Genomic DNA, 16,256 nt, shown 5'->3' on the forward strand with positions numbered 1-16,256 from the left:
CTGGAATAAAACACGCTGCCCATGCACACACTGTACATTTGCATGATATACGAGCACACACACCACACACACACACACACACACACACACACAGCATCCCTCTGTGTGTTGTGATGCATCGACGACGTCGTACCCCATTCGTTGAGCTCGTAGCTGAGGATGAGGCTCTGCGCGTGGACCAGCGAGGCGTCTTCATCCTGGTCCTTCAGGAAGTCCCTCAGGTCGGCGCTGGACAGGACACAGCCGTTGGCCGAGTAACGCGCGAACACGGCGTCCAGCTCGGGTCTCCGCAGCAGCTCCCTGCAGAACAGCTCGATCTCCCCGTGGTCCAGGCGGCCGTCTGCCGAGCGGTCACACTTCTGCAGTGGTGGGGAAACGGCATTGCAGTGAATCACACACAAGTATTGTGAAGGTTAATGAACTAAATAATTATGTCAAACCGTTATACCTGCCAAGACAGGGTTCTATCCTCTCTACACTACAGCAACCTATTTATTTTATGCTTGCATGCGTGTGTGTGTGTGTGTGTGTGTGTGTGTGTGTGTGTGTGTGTGTGTGTGTGTGTGTGTGTGTGTGTGTGTGTGTGTGTGTGTGTGTGTGTGTGTGTGTGTGTGTGTGCGCGTGCGTGTGCGTGTCTACACCCACCTGAAAGAGGTTGCGTGTGCATGCGTACGTCATGAATCTCATGATGCTTTTCTTTTTTTTCTTTAATGTTTTTTTGTGTCTTTGGCCTTTATTTTATATTTTTTATGGAGGGACAGACAGTAGGCTGACAGGAAATGGGGAGAGAGATGTGGGGAAGACATGCAGTAAAGGCCGTCGGGATCAGGAGTCGAACCCGCGGCACGCTGCCAGACTGGATTACCAGCCAAGGTGCCTGGACTATTGAGCCATGGCCCAGGCCTCTCATGATGCTTTTATTCCTTCTTTTATTCCTTCAACACAACGTACCAGACACTCCACTCAGGTTTACTTTACTGTCCCTTTGGTTAGTGTTGAATTTGATAAATATGCCTTTCCTTTCAAGCTCCTACACAGACTGGAATACTTTACCAAACAACATTAGATCCATCTCAACATTCCCAGTTTTCAAAAGTGCACTGTCTTCTTACTTCAAAGTTTTATGTTCTTGCTTTCGGTAAACGTCATTATATCACCATGTTTATTCCTTTGTTTATTTTTTTAATTTTGTATTTTAATTTTGTATTATCATTATTTTATTATATTTTTTTGCACTCACTGTATAGGACGTAGTATTTTCATAATGTGTTACAGTATATGATTGGATTCAATGCCATAATGAGGTTGTAAGGTTTTCAAGATTAGCAATGTTTAGTGTTTTGTCCTGTCCATGTTAGTTGTATGTAATTTGTTTTGTTTTACTGTTTACATGTACTGTACAATAATGATTGTGACATCTATCTGTGTAGGGAGCCCCTCGAAAACGAGATGGCACATCTCAAGGGGTCTTTTTCCTAATAAAGAAACTTGAATCATCGTGCGTGCGTGCGTGCGTGCGTGCGTGCGTGCGTGCGTGCGTGCGTGCGTCTACACCCACCTGGAAGAGGTTGCGTGCGTACTGATCACTCAGGTCGATATTGATCATCTGCAGCAGTGTCTGCACCTCCTCGTAGCTCATCTTACCGTCGCGGTTCTCATCAGCTCGGCTCAGGTAGGCATGGATCCAGGTGACACACATAAAGTCAAGGACAGAAAACGTAGAGATGGCAGCTACAGTAGTGTCTCTAAAGTTATATAACCGTGGCCACCGGCTTGTGGCCAAAGGGTTGTATCCCGTTTGTATCCCAAGGGAGCAGCTGTGTAACTCTGCCTGGGGGAAAGTGAAAGAGTAACATTCACCCCTCCCTATTCACTACCATCAAGGTGCTCTTGACAATGAGACTACTGTCCAATTGAATTACTCCACATCATCAAGTACACATGAGTGAGTCTGCTGCATGTCCACACGTTTGTTTGTGTGTGTGTGTGTGTGTGTGTGTGTGTGTGTGTGTGTGTGTGTGTGTGTGTGTGTGTGTGTGTGTGTGTGTGTGTGTGTGTGTGTGTGTGTCTCTACAACCAGCTCTTCATTCAGGTCAGCACTGAGGGACAGCTGACAGAGCTCACTCTTCAGCACTTCTCACTCACAGTCTCATTCTGTACATACTGTACTGTACACATTCATGGTATCTGTATAGGTTTGTAATCAGTATCTGTCCCATGTTTGAGCCATGCTGCATGCAACACATTCTAAGTGTAGCAGTACACAAACGGCATGGCAGGACAACACATGGACAACACAAAAATAATGGCAGGGACGAGAAAGGCAACATAAGCTCTCCACTGTTTCAATCACTCTGCCAGCGCCCTCCTCAAAGGTTTCTAAGGATATTGGTCGAGTTTCTCCTTCTGGGTCATGTTCTCCACCCTCTCCTGCAGGGTGCGGATGCCGCGCGTCCAGCTTTGGGCCTCCTCCTGGCTCTGACAGAGGAGGTCCAGGCTCTTGCGAGCACCCTTGAAGACCACCGTCAGACACCGGCCCTCTGGCACCGTGCCCGCCATGCGCCGCAGGGCCTCCGACAGGCAGCCCTCGCGCACACACTCCACCTCTGTTACTGAGACTATGGAAGAGAGAGAGAGGGACACACACCACCTCTGTTACTGAGACTATGGAAGAGAGAGAGAGAGAGAGAGAGAGGGACACACTCCACCTCTGTTACTGAGACTATGGAAGAGAGAGAGAGGGACACACTCCACCTCTGTTACTGAGACTATGGAAGAGAGAGAGAGAGAGAGAGAGAGGGACACACTCCACCTCTGTTACTGAGACTATGGAAGAGAGAGAGAGGGACACACTCCACCTCTGTTACTGAGACTATGGAAGAGAGAGAGAGAGAGAGAGAGAGAGAGAGAGAGAGGGACACACTCCACCTCTGTTACTGAGGTAGATACATGAATGAAGAAAGAAGTCCGCAGTCTCTGCTCCAGTGGTGTTTTGTTTTATTTAAAACACCATTAGTTAAGGCACACAACGTTTCGGCCGTGAATGTTTGTTTTAAATAAAACAAAACACCACTGGAGCAGAGCCTGTGTGCGGACTTCTTTCTTCATTCACTGGAAGAGAGATAACATGACATCTGAGCCTTTGCTTTGTCTACTGTGAAACACTTCCATAAACACACTTAGCTTTTAAGTCCCATGCATACATGTATGTATGCATGCATGCATGCAGCGCACACGCACACACACACACACACACACACACACACACACACACACACACACACACTATAATACAATGTACAAACTACCTAGAAAAGTGAAAATTACATTTCACTATTTCGGAGCTCTTAAGCTGACAATGAATTTTGTCTTCCTTGAAATAAAAACATCTGGGTTTCCGAGTCTAACACTGAATTTACTGAGCTCAGAGTGTTACAGTCCACCTTCAATTGAAAATACACCAGTGGTAATGCTGCACAAACAGCTCATTCTGTGACATGGTTCCTTGACCAGCCTTCAGGAAGTGTGAGTGTGTTTAGCGTTCACTGATGAGTACCGTCCATGCATCTATGGTTAGAGTGAGTGAGTGAGCGAGTGTGAGTGTGTTGCAATCCATTAAATTGCAGAGCAGAGGATTTGAAATTAGTCTGATTTATTTTGCAGCGGTAATAATAAAACTGCAGTGTTGCTCTGGCCCAGATGTGCAGAGAGAATTATGTTTTCCGGCTTTTGTAAAAAATAAAAAATAAAACCTGTCAATTACTGGCCTAATTTGACCTTGCACGCACCTTGGTAACCACAAGCCTTAGAATAGAATTTCCACAGACTACTATTTGCCTCTGGCTCACAAACAGTGCTGTACTATGTTCTTTGTGTTTGTTCATCCAGTACATTGCACGTTGACGTCAGTATGAGTTTGCTTATATTATATTCGCACACTGTTGCAGGAGGAGATCCACTTAAAAAAAGTCAATTTAATCCAAAATATCACAAACGTTGGTAATAACCATTCATAGTACATAGTCTTAATTTAACTCTGACAGTGTACAAATGGCACCAAAGAGATCTTTAGGGTTCATTACATGAAATACTGTATGTAAATATGAGAGAACAGACATGGAACATTGTTAACGTCTGCTAGCAGGGGTGGTACTGTAACTGGAAAATCCCAGGTTTGATTTCCCTTCAGGCGCAATCAAATGATTGACTGGGCAAACTAGCATTGGGGGGGGGGGGCAGCGCATCTCCGGGCGATAGGTGTGAACGACTTTGCCGACGTGTTAATGGGGGACCATTTAAAACAAAGGCCGCTTTGCATGCTGTAGTTTGCTACCAAACAGACATTTGCATGCACAAGGGCTGCCAAAGTAGGTTATCTTTTGTTGTTTTTGTCTCTTCGAAGTTGGACTGCGTGCGTGTGTGCCACTGCCATGTCCGTCTGTCTGTCTGTCTGTTTGTCTGCATGAGTGTGTATGTCTGCAAAGAAAGTAAGTTGTGATTTGAAAGCTGTAGGCAAATGTGTGGGTAACCCTTTGATATGGAACCCTTTGATATGGAAGGAGCATGTCTGTAATAATGCTGCTAACTCCTGGGTGTCATGAGAGACACACCCAGTGCCACATCATACGGGAATCTACTCCTGTGGCAATTATAAGGCCTTGCACTGTAACTATTTAAGGGAGGCCAACCTCCTGCTCGAATCTTGTGCCGTATGGTAACCATATATCACCAAACCACAGGCTGCTGGGCCAACTCCCACCACTATATGATGTCCTATAATCTGACTGTTTGATCTACGGTTAGGATGGGCTGCAGTCGGTCACAGCCTTTAAATAGACCCAACACTTATAATCTGTGCTCCGTGACCCTGAGATTGCGAGGGAGGAGAATACTGTGCGAGCGTGCACGCTCACCCAGTGTGTGCGTGCCTGCACACACTGTGCGAGCGTGCACGCTCACCCAGTGTGTGCGTGCCTGCACACATGCGTGTATTCGCGTGGACACTGAAGTGCAATTTATAGCTAAGTTGTGTTATTATACAGTATGTTTCATCTTACAAACACAGTACAGCCGCCCGCATCTCAGCTCAGCCATTTCTATGGATGCAGACCAGGAGATTCCCACTTACTACCTTCTGATGTCTTAAAGAAGTGCTTGTCGTCAACCTACTGTAGCAGCAGGGAACACGGAACAGATCATGATGTTTTAAGTGTACAGTACAGTAAGTAGTGTACCTCAGCAGGTTTTAAGTATGTACAGTAGTGTACCTCAGCAGGGGAAAAGTCTGGCCTTTATATTGCCACCGTTAACCCCTTAAACCCCTGTAGTCTTTTTCCGTCTACACCAAATATCTTTGCCATAAAATAGCCAATCTACAAGCTCACAATGCGTCAACGCGAAGCATTGTGAGCTTGTAGATCTGCTCCCCCCCAGAATATGGACGCTGGGGTTCAGGTAGTTAAGGGCTATCTGTAAATAATATACACTAGTAGTGTTACTGTAAAGATACACGCACAGACAGAGTGGAACATACCTGCTAATTTCACCAGCTGATCCATATAAACACCAACTCTTATCCACACACACGTGACATAAACACACACGCGCTCGCGTGTGCAGTTACACTGACGTAAACCCAGCCACAGCACCTACACACACCTACCCAACATATCTACGAGCACAAACACACACACACTGGCGCACACAGAGCCAATACTCACATGACTGCAGCTCCTTGGCGCGGCTGGAGGTCTTGTGGGACTGACACCAGACCGTGACTCCATCATCCAACAGCTTCAGAGTGCGTCTCTTCTGCCAGCGGGGAGAGCGCACCTTCAAGAAAAGAACAAATGGTTTTCGTTTAACCACTTTCAACCTGGCGTCTCTATTTTGGGCATGTAATTATAGCCGAAAATGTTTAAACTACGAAAGTAGTGAAAGTGGCAGATGCGAAGCATTGTGAGCTTGTGGGATCTGTTGCTATTTTCACTGTGTGACACCATCGTACGATGAGGTATAAAACAGGCATTAGGGTTAAAAGTTAAATCTTTATATTCTTATAGTAATCATTGTTGTAGAGATCTCTCCAGCTCTTTAGTAAACAAATACCAATTTGATCCAATCAGGAGAGCGATTGCTCCAGGTCCGATTTTTTAAAATCTCTGTACGTCCTGCTTAATTTGTTTATCCAGTATGAGTTCTTTCTCCAGTTATGGATAAAATTCACATCCTGTAATGAAAATGCATTTTCTGTTTACTAGTACTACAGAGCAGGAGAATTTAGAGCTACTCAACACATGAATATAGAGCTACTCAACACATGAAATAAAGATAATATATATATATACAGTATGGAAAACGAGGTTCGTTCATGACATGTTATGATGTATCTTAAACCAGCACTTCACTAAAGTTGTTTTACCAAATGTAAAATATTAAGTACAGCAATACATGGCAACTTGAGCTACTCATTTCATCATGACTTTTCACAACAAACAAAAAAATATATTTCATTGGGGGGCCTATCATGAATTCCTGAAAAAAAAATGAAGTTAGGAACTTCTCCTTTGGTATACCCATTCCTAAGACATGTGAGATTGGTCCAGTGAAGAAAGAAATTAAAAAATTTAAAAGTACATTGTGGGTGATAGTGTATCACACTATCACTAAACACGGGTGAAATTCACCTGCTGTAGAAAAAAAAACTGTAGAAAAAAACCGGGATGTGGGCAGGGAAACAAACCTACGATGTCACTGAGCATCATGAAGCTACTGAAAGACCCACCCACCTCAGACATCAGCATCATTATGAAAATTGCAAAAATATAATTGTCCGGGTGAAAATCATGCGTGTTTAGTGTTCTAGAGTCAAGAGGTTGGTACAGACCCAGAGAACAGATACATGGATCAAATGTCATGAAGAAGGAGAAGAATAAGAAGACAGGAAGTCTGTACCTTCACCATAGAGGAGCCTTGCAACATTAACTTCACATCTTCATTATCCTCCACTCCTAGATCAACGAAAGTATGGATCGAGAGAGAGAAAGGGAACATGGAAGAATAGACAGATTGGGAGACAAAGATGCAAATAAATAATGCAGAAAAGAGAGAAGGAAGGAAAGAAAGAAAGAAAGAAGGAAGATAGGAAGGAAGGAAGGAAGGAAGGGAGGGAGGGAGGGAGGGGGATGGAGGTGGGGAAACAGAGGAAGAACCGTAAAGGTGGGAGGCAGTGTAAGGGAGAGATGGAGAGGGGGAGAGAGATATACAGTTTGTGAATACATACAGTATACTCCATTTCGTACATACCCAGAGACAGGTGGTCACATGTAAATTACAATACCGGGTGAGTAAGCGATAAAGAGGGAGTCCACACATTAATTGGATGCCAAAAAAGTAATTTATTTAAACTTAAATACTATGAAGTAAAACAAAATTAACACCAATGTGTGAACAAATGGTAGACATCAGTACTGTATGCAGTGTATGGATGAGTAGAATGGGGTGTGTGCATGTGTGTCAATGTACAGTATAAGCAAAAATAAGGGCAGGAACTCAAACAAACACAGCTGCTCACTGGAGGAGAAGATACAATTTACAATTTAGGCATTTAGCAGAGGCTCTTAATCCAAAGCGATTTACATTAAGCAAGAACAAAATCATGGGAATACATCACATAAAAGCATTTATCATGAAACATGCGTAGGCTAAGAAAGTAACAGTGGAATATCTATATAATGAAACTATACATATAAACTATACATGTATACTACTATGCTATACATATGTACTATGGCGTTATAACGATTACAATAATGACAATTAAATAAACCAATTATAGCAAAATGAGGTAGGTGGTGGGTCAGTTCAGAATAAGAATCACTAAACAAATCGGCAAATAAGCTTAAACTGTGATTTATTAAATCAAAAGAAAATCAAGTGCTCTATCACATAATGTTCACTTAATCAGATCAAAATTAAATAAAACTCTCAAAAGGTAGCACAGTCCAAACTAAACTCAAAGTGTCCAAACTAAACTCAGGTGCCCAAAAATAACACAAATCCAAACCAGTAGAGTGTGGCCAGTCTTCTCTGGCCACTCTTAAACTCCTTGGGAAAGTCTGGTCAAATATCCAATATCCACACTCCAGGAAAGGAAGAAGTTCTCTAAATCCAGAGGTATAATCCACATCCAAGGGAATAATCCAAATTCAAGGGAACAATCCAAAAGGGAAAGAAAGGCAAGAACATGGGAAATATTCCTCTTGCCCACAGCAGCAGCCTGTCTGTCTCCCTGCTCCTTCACTCTGCACTGCCTGAGTCAAACTCCCCCAGGTGGCCCAAACATTGTGATTGCCCATCAACCCCAGGTGAGCTGTGGGCGGGGCTTCACAATCACTGCCGGTTGCCATAGCAACCCATGTATCCAACTGGCTTCTTGTAGCATATAGTCCAGCAGATAATTAGAAACATTTCATAGCGCAACGGATTGGTAGAAAATAATAAAATACATGAAAAATGGTGCATAGCAAACAAAAAATGCAAGGAACCAATGTGACTCTGGGCACAGATGTTACAGCGTGCTATGACTATATACAATGCAATTCTAGTGCTGTCTACATAACATGCTATAAGTCTGTTTCAAATGCTATCTAAGTCTACAGAAGTGATGCTGCAGTTCTGACTGCAATGGGAAGTGCATTCCACAGTTTTGGAGCCAGAAGGGAGAAGAGTTTGGGACGTGTGGAGCGTTGTCCCGGCGTTTTTAGTGAGGGTACTTCCAGCTTCCCTGCGTTGGCTGATCTGAGTGCGCGGGAGGGTTTGTAGGGTTCAATCATACTTGCAAGATATAGGCTCCTCACCCCCAGGTGAGGCCCAGTGGCTGACGACCTGTCCCAATCACTTCCCCTGGACGCAAAGTGCCAGACAGGCAGAGTGGGAAGGCTGGATGGACCAGATGGACAGACAGATGCAAGGGCACAAAGGACTGACCCAGTCTGTTGATCTAACCGCGAGGATATAACCGCTACTTTCTGGCCTTGACAGCCCATATCCAAGTCCTATCTGATTGCATTAAACGATGTATAAATGATTCCCGACGGCTGCAGCTCACCGCTCCTTGGCTGCAGCTCACCGCTCCTTGGCTGCAGCTCACCGCTCCTTGGCTGCAGCTCACCGCTCCTTGGCTGCAGCTCACTGCTCCTTGGCTGCGGCTCACCGCTCCTTGGCTGCGGCTCACCGCTCCAAGAGATGGGTCAAATGCGGAGAACAAATTTCACTGCGGTAACGTGTGTGACAAATCGTACGACTTTGACTTTGTTAAATGACATTAAACTAACTTTGCCACTCACTTTTCCACTTGATTTTCCACTCGATTTTCCACTCACTTTATGCATGCGCATATCCTCTATTGGAAGGATGAAAAGTTTCAAAGGAACGGAGACATGCAGAGAGGGAAAAGGCTGGTGTGGTGTGTGTGTATCTGACCAGAGTGCTCTGTAGGCTAATTAAGTCACAGTCAAATCTGGCATGGCATAAAAGATGGGGGGGGGGGGGGAGAGAGAGAGAGAGAGAGAGAGAGAGAGAGAGAGAGAGAGAGAGAGAGAGAGAGAGAGAGAGAGATGATGATGATGATGATGATGATGATGATTTTACCAAGCTGGAAGAGAAGGGAAAGAAGTTAGCGAAGAACGCATTGAGTCTGTCCAACTGCCATGCTCATGACATGAGGCATACATTACATAGAGACTGAGACAAGAGCTGGACAGGACAGAGAAGGGAGTAAGGAGAAACTAAGTGGATCATGCAATCAGCTAAGTGTTCTAGTCCAGTCACAATATTCATACCACTTGCTGCCTGTTAGATAAATTAACTGTGGAGTAATCATGAGAGTCGGACTAGAGAGGCATTTAAAATGTGCTTGATTTATCCATGTGAAACTCACATATGTTTTTTAGGAAGTCATGCATCAGGAAACCTGTTAAGCACTGTGATTTCTACACAAGGCGCAGGCTCCCCAAGCCAGGGTCTGTGGGATGCCCTTGATGGGTTCCATAAGCTTCATTTAGTCTCTGTCGAGTGCAAAAAAGAACTGATGCGACACGTTGTTAGCATGTAGATCAGTTCTTCTTTGCACGTGACACCATCATACGGCAGAGAATGAGTTAGGCTTTGTCGTTGTCTCAAGGGGGGGAATTGGCACATGCAATTGTAGGGCTTACAGTGAGCAGGTCATGCTATCTGCTATGTCAGCTGTCTGCCGGAGGGTCGAGTCACCGGGGCTGCATGGAGCCCTTTGCATGATGTAAGATTCAATCCAACCATACACAGGACTCATACAGGGAACACACATTGGATGTCCACATAAACACATACCTCTTTTGGATATAAAATCGTCACTGAGATGTCCACATAAACACATACCATAACATCTTTATATACATGCACAGAAAAATCGTCACTCCGAGAATGTACAGTTATAAACAAAATAATGGTACACTCAGGATTAGATTAACACATTTTACTGTGGATTTTACAGTACATAAAATGTGTAAGAAATTATCTCATATCAACTATTCTTTCAATATCTTAGTTCCCTTTTGACATACACATGTTGCCTTGTTGTGTGTAATGTCGATGAATAAAAGCACTGTGATTTGTGCCCCGGGAAACAAATAAATCTTTATGATAAAAATAATAGTGTTAAAGTATTTCAGCCCTGCATCAAACTATCTGTCAATGAACACAAATTCAATCAACAGATAAACATCGGCCACTGGCATCAGTGAATGGCATCTTATTTGTCAGTACACTGATAGCAATCAACAAGCTCAGTGGCCTTGTGGTTAGAGTGTCCGCCCTGGGACTGGGGTTCGATCCCCGGCCGGGTCCAAAGACTCTGAAAGATGGGACCCAGTGCCTCCCTGCTAGGCACTCAGCATCAAGGGTTGGATTGGGATTAAGTCCCTGCGACATACTAGCGTCATGTCCAGGGGGTGTACTTGTACATCAAGCTCCCTCATGGTAAAGAAACAGGAGATAGGCTCCTGCCCTATGGGCCCCATGGCTCGGCAAGGCTTACTTACTTATTTGGCCGATACGGATGTTCGGACGATTATTCTGTGCATAATAGTAGGCATTTGTCATATGTATGTCATACATGATGTTTGTGTTTAATAAGCCCTGAGCAAGAAAGCAGATGTTATATTTCCGAACAACTTTGTATTATAACAAATGTGTGGACATCTAGGTCATGGTGTTGAACAAATATTTACATGAGCAAACATACTAGTATACTGTACTGCTGTTATGCCACAGAACTGTCTCCAGATGGCTCCTGTAAACATTTTACATTAATCTTGGTACTGAGGATTTCTTAAGCTGTCTTCTTTAGACTGTTACTGCTCTTTACTACTACAACTTATCATAACAACCCAACCCCAAATGTCCGTTGTCTGTTTGAATGAATCCACCAGTGGTCCAAACCGGCTCTGCATTATGTCATGTGGAGTTATTCATAAACAGCAGAATGAGTCAAAGCTACGATGACCAGTCTACTGTATGACACTGCTTGTCGCAACATTGAGCTTGTGGTTTAAATTCCAGCCCTTGAAACGTATGCTTTAACCAAAGGTTGACCTGAAATGACAAAAGGACTTCCACACAATTACAAAAACAATATTTTGAAAGTCCACTGTACGTGCGAGACACCTGTGTGGTGACAGCAACAAGAGCAGAAAGGCATATTCCATATGTTTTTGAATGAAGGCATTTTAACTGATGAAGTTGTATTCTTAGACTAAATAAAATCAGCTTAGACTAAATACAATCAGGAGTATACAGTATAGTGTACTTCTCACATGACATAGGAGAATACAGACCTACCACATTGGCAGTTGCTATGTAGCAAACACTGCAACTGCATGGATCAAACACACTGGTCAGTGGTAAAAGCCAATAGAGTGTGGAATGCAAGCTATCTAAGACTGCTATGCGTTTTAAGCCAAGAGTGTACGTGGCCTAACTGGGCCCGGTTGAGGTTTTCTTATCTGAGAGCAAAGTGGCTGTGAGTGAGTGAGTGTGTGCGCTCGCGTGCCAATCGTGCGTGTGTGTGTACCATGTTTTACCTCCCACAAGGAAGGGAGTAAAATACTTCTCCCCAAGTGATGAGGTCAGTAAAGCTAGAAGAAATTGACCTCATGAGGACATGAGGAAATGGGTCATTATTATGGTAAGAAATGGGTTTTGATGTTGCCCCAAAGAAACAGTAAACTAATGTAATTCGGTCAGCTGTTGGTGAAACTGGCGGAGTGTGTACTGTGTGTGTGCGTTGTGTGTTGTGTGTGTGTGTGTGTGTGTGTGTGTGTGTGTGTGTGTGTGTGTGTGTGTGTGGGTGTGTGTGTGTGTGTGTGTGTGTGTTGTGGAAAGTGCAGAGCGTATTGTGATCCCCTGCATATAGTTTTAATCAGACATTTCTTTCAACTGAATCAGTTCCTCCCTAAAGAAAAACATACAGAAGTCACTGCATGTGTTCAGCCCAACAGCCTTTCACTTCTCCTTCATAAATATAGCAACACTGACTAACAGTAGCCGCACTGTAGTCTAGGAGGGCTTGGTCACTAATACTCACTATACTGACAGAGCAGTCTTGATACTGGAATCACACACAGCCAAACACACACACGTACACACAATTCAATTCAATTCACACTAGTGTGTTTGGATTGGGCTAAAGTCCAAGTTATATTGTATATCAAATTTGTCATACGACAAAAACAATTAATATTAATGATGCTATTTTTAACTGAAAAATGTGTTGCTGTCAAATGTAAGTTACTCAAGTATAAGAAATAATAGTGTTAAAGTACTCAAGTATGTTTGTGTAAAGGAATAGACACAATTGAATGTAGTTTACAAAACAGATGGCTTTGCCATCCTCACAGATATGCAAGATGCCGTGGCGTACTGTACAAGAGCCTCATGCCAGAAGTCAAGCAGGCGCTGTTACTGTTTCTCAACTGGTGGGTTGGTGCAAACACGTTGTTGAACATGATATACTGGGTTGTGATTGCAAACAAGGTAACAAGAACAGAGGGGGATTGCATCTGTCACTGTCAATATGGGTTGTAATGTGTATATATAGCGGTTTCTATTGACTGCTAAAATTCAACATCCATCCATCCATCTTCAACCGCTAATCCAGAATGGGGTCGTGGGAGTAACAGTTCCAACAAAGAGCTCCAGACTTCCATTCCATTCAAGAGCAACATTAGCAGCGAGGACCTTCCTATGAGACGCTCGGGAGGCATCTGTATTAGATGCCCGAACCACCTAAACTGTCTCCTTTCCAAGTCAAGCGAGTCAACTCTGAGTTTGTGAATTGCAATGCAACAGCATGAGTGCTTCCCCTATACTGGTAGACAGAAGACACAGGTATGTCCAGTTGAACTGTATATCCAAATCCATAGCCTCCTCTATTGACTAAGTGCCCCGCAGGAACCCTGAGGGAAACTCTGTCCACACAACTCGGCTCACCGCAGATGGTACAGGACCTGTTGGGTGGACACTGAATTCTGTCCAGAGATATTTGTGTTACATGTTCAATTATATTTTAGGAACTCAGTTGATTCTCTTATACAGGGTAATATACAAAGTGTATTATAGCAAAATAGGCTTGAATAACTTGACCACAAGCTTTACAAGAAACCAAAATATGGTGTGCAAAGGTCGAGGCCAAGGGTCGAGGTCAACACAAATGTCTGTGTGGATCTATAATGGTCACACGCTTCAAATACCAAATGTTTTTCCTAACCCAGGATGCATATTGATTTATTCTCAGGAAACAAGACTACTATTCAGTGTTGTTTAGTTAAAAACACATTTCAGCACAGAAATAAGCAACAAATATTAGGAGAAACTATTTTCAAATTTCCTCTTTTTCCGATCGAGGTCTTGTAAGGACACAAGGGGAAATTGTTGACCTGCTTAATACAGTATTATACATGCTGAATCAAGCTGTAATAAGAATGAAAATACTACCAGAGCACTGGATGGGAATCACCCTATTTGGGGTTAATGCCACCCAGAAGGAGATGTAATGGCATGAAATTATGTGCATCTAACTGAAACTCTCAAGCATTAACATTTGCATGCCATATGCAACGCAAAACCATGAGCACATGCGTTACAGGGATGGTTATGAACCGTAGTTACTTGATACCGCAGTAATAAGTATACCGTAAAACTGTACGCCAAATTACATCCCCACCAACCAGTGAAAGTTCATCTGAATTAAAACTGTATAGAGTTACATCCCCATCACACAGTGATGCATATCTGTATTCTGGCATTTACAGAGGTACTGGTGGTGTTGGTTTTACACAAGCATGTGAAACTCTGTTAACACAGCAAACTTTACGTTTAAACCTAAAACTAGTTAAACAAGCTAACCTAGTTAGCTTGTTGGTAGTAGTTACTGTACAATGATGTAAATGTTACAAAATGATATCCGTTTGTTTTCATATCAGTGTTTAGGGGGAAAATAAATACTGATTTCCAGTGATCACTAAGCAATGAAAAAATACAAATACATTGCAAATACACATTTTGATAGTTGAGAGCAAACATGTGAATGGCTTGGTTGGCTGTGTAAAAGTTGAATGATATTGAAAAGCCCAAATTATGAAAATGTTAGATGAATTGATAAGAGAATGTTGCTGATGGATGTGACATGTCCCTCATTATGAACCTACAGTGACTTAGGCTACTGGCAATACTGTTCACTCTGAAAACGAGCCAATTAAGTGGAAGGCAGCTGGATCACATAGCATTGTCAGTCTATTATTATAGTGTAGCTGTCCCAGGTCCCAGCACTAGTTTATCATTGCAGAAGAGCCCCGCCTGAACTGCGCCGGACCTGAGAGCTAATTTTGTTTTGGTTATAAGTACAGAGGCGGTCTGATTTATCCATGTGAGAGACCTAGAGAGACAAATGCAAGCTGGCTCTTTGTGCAATGAATGCAGTAAATCTATCTAATATTGTAGCAGTCATGCAAATTTTACTAGTAGCTAGAAAACTGATGGTTATCTGCCAAAATGGTTTATGTGATGGTCAGATTATTGGTGATGTTTATCTGGCAGAGGTCTTCATATGAATGTAAACTTTCTTCATTGAATCACACCTGACACCTCTAACAACATTCATATAAAAATAAACCTCAGTTGCAATAAGAAAGTACAGTTACAGAAATCAGTGCTGTGTTTGTTGTCATCATTTAGCAGAACAGAACCCATGTCATCTAGGAATATGGTTAGTAGGCTACAATAACATAGGCTATTAATAACATATTAATAACCGAGTCCACTATCTTTTGTCATCAGAATGGCCTGTATAGGAACCGGCTCATTCAGTACAACAATCCACTCCAGTAATAGGCAGTCCAGTGTGGGGTCATCAAGAAATTAAACATTTGATACCAAATATGTTTAATAAACATTGCACAGCTGTCTGTATAACTGTGTCCCGTGTTCACTGTTCGTGCATTCAACGAGTCTATAAATGTAAAGACTATCGCCCTATCCATCCCATTGTATTAGAATCATCATCATCAATGGGATCATGGATATGCGCACAGGCAGTTGCTTAAACAATGAGGATGCACGCAGGGGGCTGCGCTTCAGTGACCCAGATAAGGTTTTGTTCTAAGATGTAACGATAACGAGATATTAATTAAGAAGAACTTACCCAAATGTCTCAAAGGGTCAATTGATTTAGATTCGGACGTCCCGGCTCCATTCTTCACAGGAGAAGCTAATTTCTTACCACTGCCCAACATGCTGCACAGTACACTTGATCCTTAATTGTAGCCTATTCTTGTCGCTCACACTCACAACTTAATCCAGAAATCTGTCAGAGCCTACAGATCACTGGACGCATGCAGCATGGAGGACTGGTGCTCGTTGTATACAAATGTCCGACTGTGCTTCTCCACGCAGAGTCCAGTGCGCCTCATGATTTATCCTCTTGAGAGAAAAGGCAAGACTTGTTCAATCCTTTCAAGTGATGATGTCACGGGCTTGGAGGACTCGGCGGCTACAGCATAAACCGGATTAGAGCCAGGCAGTCGGCATAGTTCAGTGCTCACCCTGTGCTAACAAACCACACCATTGTAATAAAACGGAGAAGGTGAATAATGTGACAAGGAAACGCGGTATTCGTCCAGCGTCCGACTACTCCTCCGATGATGTGGAGGGTATTTTAA

General features: G+C 43.2%; 1 protein-coding gene across 1 annotated transcript in view; it reads right to left on the reverse strand.

Annotated features, from left to right (window-relative positions):
• The window catches only part of LOC308333250 (1-phosphatidylinositol 4,5-bisphosphate phosphodiesterase delta-3-A-like), a 31,049-nt gene extending 15,013 nt beyond the window's left edge, over positions 1–16,036 (reverse strand). Inside the window, exons 1-6 of the mRNA XM_080789519.1 lie at positions 15,740–16,036; positions 6,955–7,010; positions 5,721–5,832; positions 2,390–2,618; positions 1,559–1,688; positions 134–359 (exon numbers count right to left, since the gene is read on the reverse strand). Of these exons, the coding sequence (XP_080645645.1) occupies positions 134–359; positions 1,559–1,688; positions 2,390–2,618; positions 5,721–5,832; positions 6,955–7,010; positions 15,740–15,830 (844 nt within the window). The 5' untranslated portion in view covers positions 15,831–16,036. The remainder of the gene's footprint in view (positions 1–133; positions 360–1,558; positions 1,689–2,389; positions 2,619–5,720; positions 5,833–6,954; positions 7,011–15,739) is intronic.
• Between the last annotated feature and the right edge of the window lie 220 nt (positions 16,037–16,256).

The sequence above is a fragment of the Protomyctophum bolini genome (genome assembly GCF_963924005.1).
Source record: "Protomyctophum bolini genome assembly, chromosome: 18".
NCBI lineage: Eukaryota > Metazoa > Chordata > Actinopteri > Myctophiformes > Myctophidae > Protomyctophum > Protomyctophum bolini.